The 7,950-nt window shown below is 39.9% G+C and overlaps 1 protein-coding gene across 1 annotated transcript; it reads left to right on the top strand.

Moving 5' to 3' along the window:
- Nucleotides 1–430: 430 nt before the first annotated feature.
- Nucleotides 431–7,053, top strand: LOC308091855 (uncharacterized protein). Its single transcript, XM_080437594.1, has 12 exons — nucleotides 431–567; nucleotides 712–755; nucleotides 1,432–1,495; nucleotides 2,372–2,509; nucleotides 4,404–4,508; nucleotides 4,818–4,867; nucleotides 5,027–5,137; nucleotides 5,263–5,314; nucleotides 5,424–5,495; nucleotides 5,686–5,839; nucleotides 6,133–6,215; nucleotides 6,368–7,053. Exons 1-12 carry the CDS (start codon nucleotides 535–537, stop codon nucleotides 6,509–6,511), a joined length of 1,050 nt encoding a protein of 349 aa, XP_080293720.1. The 5' UTR covers nucleotides 431–534; the 3' UTR covers nucleotides 6,512–7,053.
- Nucleotides 7,054–7,950: the final 897 nt, after the last annotated feature.

Here is a 7,950-nt window from a genome sequence, read left to right as displayed (position 1 = left end):
TTTAAACATCAAAACACCAAATGAGGGAATATTATTTGTTAGAACAGTGTTACATCCCTCCATAGAGTTCCAGAGACTATTATGCCATGGCACATTAAAGCTGTTCTGGCTGCCTGTGGTAGCCAAAAACTTTACTAAGTTACTTAATGTTGGTTTTTCCTTTAATTTGCCACTGTATAACCAATAGAACACACAAATAAATTCCTGTTTGTTGGAATTTTGCCTACTCAATCAGTCATTTCAGGATTTTACTTTCAGTTAAGACAGGGGAAATCCTACTCTGTGGGGATTCACGCACCAAATTTGACAAGATTGGCAAATCAGGTGGAGCAAAAGCATTACACCTACAGTAGGCTAGACTTGGCAGTTGGCACGTGACGTGCAGGTCCAAGGTGCAGATTTTAAAAGAGGGCGTGCTCTCGTAATAAGACGACGCAGTGTTATGAAGGTCTATCATGGACACTGGCCACTTTGCCCACGCTAAAACACAGCATCAGTTTATACCAAGTTGTTGACCGTTGTTGGATATTCACCATGGAGTTAAACGGCACACTGAGTAACGATCAGGTAGGCACCACACTGTTGTACAATTATATATTATTATTCACCAAATATGTTCATATATCAGCAATAATCTATAGGACATAATAACGTGATAACGTTAAAAGATAAATAATGCATTTCTAAAACTTGCTAAATCTTATATTGCAGATCCGTGCTCTCTCTACTGTATACTTAGTGTCCCTTACTCCAAGGTAATCTTCCTCATGTTAGACACATGTTCTTTCTGCACATGCTGCTATACCGGTTATTTGCTCAAGCCATTTTTCCAGTACTTTCATAATCTCAAATATGTCTCTGTAACACAAAAGAACATGTCAGTTTGTCAATGTGAACCCTGTAGAACAGTATGTGACATGCCTGCAGCATGTAATTGCAGCACAGGTGTTCGCACGCATGATCTGGAATTACTGTCTGTCACCCATGAGATCCTTCATTGTTCACATATATCAGAACCAGGATCACCAGAAACCAGAACCTTAATTTGCTGACAAGTTTTGTTTGCACATGCAAGGGATTTTAGTAGGCTACTTATGTTGAATCTAGTGAATAGGGAAATATAATTTGTGTATTACGAGCTTTCAGTGCTCCTTAGGAACTTTGGAACCACAAAGATTAGGTTTTATTTGGTTAGATGTGTTGATCAGAGGCATCTCAGTGAAGATGGTTATTGTCAGTTTCTTACACTGGAGTCATCAGGACAAGAGAAAGAATTCTGTTGATTTCTTATCTGAAGGCAATTGTTCAATCAATCTATCTGCCTTGTGTGCATTATTAACCTTATGCTTTACCCATGTGCTTATTTGTTATCGTTTTACACCAGAGAGTCTAGTATTTCATATTAATGACACGACTTATATTGAATTGCAGTTTGATTGGAAGCTCCTCTGTCCTGGTGGTTTCCATAGCAAGATGGAGGCATCTGCAACAACAGGTGATTGAGGGTGCACATGCAGTATGTGTTTGAGCCAGTGTGTGTGTGTGTGTGTGTGTGTGTGTGTGTGTGTGTGTGTGTGTGTGTGTGTGTGTGTGTGTGTGTGTGTGTGTGTGTGTGTGTGTGTGTGTGTGTGTGTGTGTGTGTGTGTGTGTGTGTGCGCGTGTGCATGGATATTCATGGGAAGCACTTTTTCACAATTCTTTTGAAAACCCATATATTTTATATCTCAGTTTACTCAGTGATAGCTCTATTGAGGTATGCTCTTAGTTAGTATGAGTACAATGTTATCATCAGCTGGAAACAAATATGACCATAGACCACATTGTTCATGAAAGATATTACACTCAAAGACAACCAACATAACATACAGTATATCCACAGACAAACATACAATTGCACATAGCTGCTGTACGTGCGTGCGCACACACACACACACACACACACACACACACACACACACACACACACACACACGCGCGCGCGCGCGCGCGCGCGCGCGCACACACACACACACACACACACACACACACACACACACACACACACACACACACACACACACACACACACACACGCACGCATGCACACACGCAAGCGCGCACGCACAATACTGAGCTGAGCTGATCTTGTATAGATCATTCATTCTTTCTACAGATGTTAAGATGTAATGTTTTTGTCTATGGGGTAAGTACCATATGTTCATCTCTCTCTCTCTCTGTGTGTGTGTGTGTGTGTGTGTGCGTGTGTGTGTGTGTGTGTGTGTGTGTGTGTGTGTGTGTGTGTGTGTGTGTGTGTGTGTGTGTGTGTGTGTGTGTGTGTGTGTGTGTGTGTGTGTGTGTGTGTGTGTGTGTGTGTGCATGTGTGTGTGTGCAGGTAATGCCCCTAGTCCAGTTGGCCCTGGCAGACCTCCTGGCGGGCCTCATCCTGATGTTTACCAGTGCTATGAACATAGTAGCAGGCCAGTCCAGCCACAATATAAACATCTGCCAACATGCCCTGCCTCTGTCATTGGTGAGCCACAGATTCTCATCATTTTATGTCTATTTTTAAAGGTCAGTGTTTCTGAACCACTGGACCGGGACACCAAACATGGGTCACAACAAGATACCCTATATTTTTTTTATTTAAATAGGAGAGTGTAGAGCGACAGGAAGCCTAGGAGATACATGACAAGACATGACGCTTAATAGTCAGTGCACTGTGTATGAAATGTTTGGGTCCCAGTAACAAACCAGTGGAGTATCATGTCTTATAAAATGCAATTGTATGATTTATCATACTAAAAAGAAACAAAAAATAATCTCATCTCAAATTTCTTTTCAATGAGACAGATGTTCTTCCTTAAACGAGACACACAAAATCCAGAAGAGAGGACATCAATGTGGGAAATGTCCCGGTTCTTTTCGGGGAATTGTGACAGTTCAAATATCTGTGCTAAAAGTTACATTTGAATTTTCCCAGAGTCACTGTAGAGCACAGAGCGGCCGTATCAGTAAAGCAATAAAACAAGAGAGAACCCAGTGTTCCTTTACAATACCTCTATAAAGCAAAGCAGTGAAGCATGTGTACTTTATCACAAAGGCGAGTTGGAGATAACTATTCAGTCAGACAGCGTGCTTCATTCCTATGCTATGAGTGTTTATGTTTGGCAAATAAAAGTGTCAGAATCAGAAGCACTTCATTCAAGTCTAATAAATTCATAGGAATTTGTGACAATGGTGGAGGGATACTGTATGAACACATACAGTAACTGACATAAGTACCAAATTAATGGAGATGAATATCTATTAGCACATGTTTACAGGGGCAACAAGACAACCTGATTAGTGTCCTTAGTGTTAGCAAATGAGTGATTTAAGTGATAAATATTCTTCTATCCTATTGGCTTGCCTCATAAGTAAACTGCAAGGATGGATGCTGTCTACGTATAATTGTCCATGTAGTCTGCATCAGTCGGACCGTTTAGGACGTGGGCGGTTACTCCAGGTTATTCATATTCGTATAAAGAGACCTTTGAGATGGTTTCATTATGGATGACAAGTTGTCACCAACTCCCCTGGAGTCAAACACCATCTCCTCAGTATTTTTAACATTCAAGACAAGGTGGTTGTCATCACAACATTTTATAAACCTTTGTATCTCTCAATATTTGACAGACAGATGGCTATCCTTTTTCATTCAAGCAAAGATTGCAATATCATCTAAGATAATCATGTGATTGTTGTGGTTATGCTTCGACATTTGTTAGTGTATATAGGGTAAAAAGGACAGGTGAACGGACACAAACCTGGGGTCTGTGCTCAAGGTTCTAGATTCTGAGAGAGTGCCATTAACATGGTCCTATTGTTTACGATTGGTTATAAACGAGAGGTGCCATCTAATAATGAGAGGGTTGAGACATTAAGGTCATTCAGCTTCTTAATTAACAAATGCGGCTGTACCGTATTAAAAGCTGAACTAAAATCTACCAATAAAAGATGAACATATGCTATGGCCATCATCGTCTCTACCACTGTTACACCTATAGGCAAACTGAAAAGGATAGTGAGCAGCTGTTTTCAATAGGTTGATAATGATTTTCATAACTAGGCCTACTGACGTCAAAGCAACTGGATGGTAGACATTATTTTATTTACATCTTGTTCTTTTGGCATATAAATGATAATAATTATTATTATTATGGGTTCTTTGCTCCCTGCATACCTTCATACCTTCATAGGGGAGCAGGCATAAAAACGAGTTGGGCAACATACTACTACTGTACAACGACTGATGTGCCTGTGTGTATTTGAATAATAATGTTCTCTCTGTGTGTGTGTGTGTGTGTGTGTGTGTGTGTGTGTGTGTGTGTGTGTGTGTGTCTGCGTGTGTGTGTCTGCGTGTGTGTGCTCTTTTTCCGTTCCAGACATTTTACTTTGTTTCGTTTCTGCTGGTGGTTGTTTATGCATGGAAATCCAAGTATGCAATGCGTGGATGGAGAGCAACACAGGAAGAAGATGAGCGGCAAGAGGTCAGAATGCACACATCAGTGTTGTCAGCTCTTTTATTGCTATCATTAGATTAGGTTTAGATGCACTTTTTTAACCATAAACTGAGAGTCACCCTGCACAGAAGAATACAGTTACACATCCATTTTTTTACTCTGAAATTAACAGGATAAAGATACAGATACAGTACCTTGTTGTTAGCAGGCATGATGATTGGAACAAAACACATTACAGTCATTATTTTATAAATCATACTTAACACTGCACAAAATATGAACAAATATGAACCCTCTTTAACATTCTCTCCACCTGCTTTCTGTCTTGGCTTGCAGGCCCAGTGTCGGATGAGAATATTTACCGTACCAGTGTATGCCTTTGTGTGGTAAGACTGTTTAGCACCTCTGGTTGCATACAATATTTAATACAGTAATTACAGTTACACCCCCATGAAAATGGCATCTAAAAGAGTGAACACTATCTTTCTGCTTTCTTTCGCTGCGTCACACTCACACTTTTTCTCTGTCTCTTTATCATAATGCAGGCTTATACCCATTGCATTGTACATCGCATATGTGCTTACTAACTATTTGACCTCGGCCTCGCTGTTTCCACCCCCCGACGCGGCGGCAAACGAAAGCAAATACTGCAGCAGGTGAATATGCATTTTGTTTTCGACGTATAGTCATTCTTTTAAGAATAAGTTGTTGTGATGTGGAGTAAATTATTAAAATCTGATTTGGTTTGTGACCTTTTTTGATTGCCTGCTTGCCTCCCCAGCTGTATTCTGTTCTTGCACATCTGGAATCAATTTGATCCCTGCCCACATGCTGTGAGTACCATGTATAACAGGCTGCTGCACCTTCCAACAAGCAAATGCAATATTGCAATTGCAAAACATCCATAGATTGTTACTTAAATGTCACCCCTTTTTCTTTTAGGAGAGATTCCATGACATATTCGTCAATGTTTTTCTCATCCTGGCTGTGATACCAGTGTTAGTGTACTGCTCAGTAAGTATCAAATTCAATTCACAAATATTTGCGATTAAGAATCTCACACACACACTCAGTAGTGTGTGTGTGTGTGTGTGTGTGTGTGTGTGTGTGTGTGTGTGTGTGTGTGTGTGTGTGTGTGTGTGTGTGTGTGTGTGTCAAGGTGTACTTTTACATTTATTTTGTTTTCCTTGTTTCCTTGTTATAGGTCATTTACTATAAGGTTGGCAGTTGGTATCACAGATATGAGCAGGAAGGATTATTTCCTGTGGAGGGGGATGGACGCTCTAGAAGGAGACTGAGAACCATGTTCTCCACAGCCCGCAACATGGTGGCAGTAATCATCATATGTTGGGCACCAGGTAAATACAGTACTTTTTTACCACACAAAATATAGTTTATTTAATATTGCAAAATATATATTATACTTTTAGGCCATTGTGTATTTTGAAACATGCAAAGACATTTACTTAAACATTATGGGAGATAGATTTTGGTTAAACCAACATTTCTCTTTGGCTGGTATTTGTCTCAAGTTGGAAGTTCTTTTTATGAAATGAACATAAAGTTGTAGCTTTGTAAGTCTGAGATAAACTGTACTGTAGGTGATCCTTTGTGTCAAGAGGCAATGTCTTATGTTTCTCTCTCCTTACAGCACTTGTCCTTATTGTTCTGTCTACCCTCACGGCATGGGCCAACGTTGAACAACAGAAGCTCTTTGTCCTTTACATCATACAGGTATAGTTTTCAAAGTGAACAACATTTCAATTCTATGCACTGTGGGGGCTTTGCCATTAAAACAAAACAAAGGGTTAGGGTTAGAAAAGGGAAAAAGCAAACAAAAGATGAAGATTTCTGTCAATGAAGTTGCTGGTTTTGGTGTGTTTCAGGCAGTGACGGTGTCTCTGCATGGCTTTCTGAACAGCATCGTTTACGCATGGAGACGAGCCAACTTCAGGGAGGCTGTTCTGGGAGAGCGCACACGCCTGATTAACCGCCAGGCCTTCTTTGACGAATCATTGAGGGTTCAATGATGACTTCTGACCCCTCTAAACACCTAAAGACAATGGGACATACTGTACTCATCCCCTGTAGCTCCAAGGACACATGGAGCCCCAGGGGAAAACAACCACCCACGCCATCCCAATATAAATTCTAACTGTCGGACTATAACGTTGACACTGTCTATATTCATGGGAAACGTTCTGTTCTCACTGGAGGAGTGGAAGGAAGCAAAAAGGTTGAAGGAAGCACACTGCTTACCAAAATGATATGCGGTGTACCACTTCCAATTGTAGCTGCTGATTTAATTATTTCCGTGAACAAATAATGGATTAAGCATCTATTCACAATATATGTTTTTTGTGTGTGTATAAGTGAAAACAGCTGCCAGCACTTTATTTGGGCACTTTTAGTGTCTGTATTTTTTGTACCAGTACTGTATGATTGTTTGTCTGTTATATTATGTTTTTGTTATATGTTATTTATGCTACTAAATAAAACAGATTTTCACTAACATCTTTTCTTTTTGTAATTCTAAATTTATCCTTCATCGTCGTTTGAAGAACAGAGCTAACAACACGTTGCACCATGACGCATTGTTACCTTGCATTGGTGTGTATCACATTTTGACCTCTCATCCTTGACTTGAACTACATGTTCAAGGCCAGGATGAGCCATTTCCCATGCTGGTCTATTAAATTAAATCTGGAACGTTCATATGTGTAAGGAAAGTGTGCTGAGTCATGGCAGAAAGGAGAAAGGAGTGTACAGCCTGTACAGTATGCAGAGTCATGTGTGCAAAACCACTCTCATTAAAAATGTAATAAAAACAGGCACAGTTATAAAACTGAGGTCATGCAGGCCATCTCTCGTCACACACATACGCACTGTCAGGCACTAGAAGCTCTATGATAGGACACATTTAAGTTTTTGTGGAAAGGGGGTCGTTCAGAAATCTGGGCCTTGAAATAAAGGGAGGAATTATTCATTTATATATATATTTAAAAACGTTTAAAAAAGGGATTCTGTCCCCGCATTGACATAGTAAGTACCTTTAGCAATTGCTTTTGTCTTATGTCTATCATTAGCTAAATGATCATTTCGCTCAATGAAGACTGCCTTCACACACTGTGAAGGCAGTGAAGACTGTTCACTACATACATGTGGGAAGCTAGTGTCATGAGACAAGCTATCCCTCTCTCAAGTCGCTGCCCTATCACCTGACCATTTAGTTTTATACTAGTTTTATCACAGTTGGAACAAATTCAATAATGCCTGACCAGTTCATCATGTGAGGTCCACTCCTAGATGTAAAAAAGAAACAGTACGTCATAAGCAATTTATCTGTAATGAGATGCAAATTACAACAGCATGCACTCTCAGCATGCCTTATATGTATATCCTAGGAAAGATTCAAGTAAATAGTGATAAAAGGATAAATTAAGTCCAACTTAGCATTTGAATTCCAATA

This window comes from Gymnoscopelus braueri, assembly GCF_963280865.1.
Source record: "Gymnoscopelus braueri genome assembly, chromosome: 9".
NCBI lineage: Eukaryota > Metazoa > Chordata > Actinopteri > Myctophiformes > Myctophidae > Gymnoscopelus > Gymnoscopelus braueri.
The sequence above is the reverse complement of the archived record's forward strand: the minus strand, read 5'-3'. Positions and strand labels throughout refer to the sequence as shown.

Excerpts from the sequence above, each read along its gene's own strand:
- LOC308091855 (XM_080437594.1), top strand. The coding sequence starts at position 535 with ATGGAGTTAAACGGCACACTGAGTAACGATCAG. Across the intron at positions 2,510-4,403 it reads ATGCCCTGCCTCTGTCATTG|ACATTTTACTTTGTTTCGTT; the intron begins GTGAGCCACAGA and ends TTTCCGTTCCAG. Across the intron at positions 4,868-5,026 it reads CCAGTGTATGCCTTTGTGTG|GCTTATACCCATTGCATTGT; the intron begins GTAAGACTGTTT and ends ATCATAATGCAG.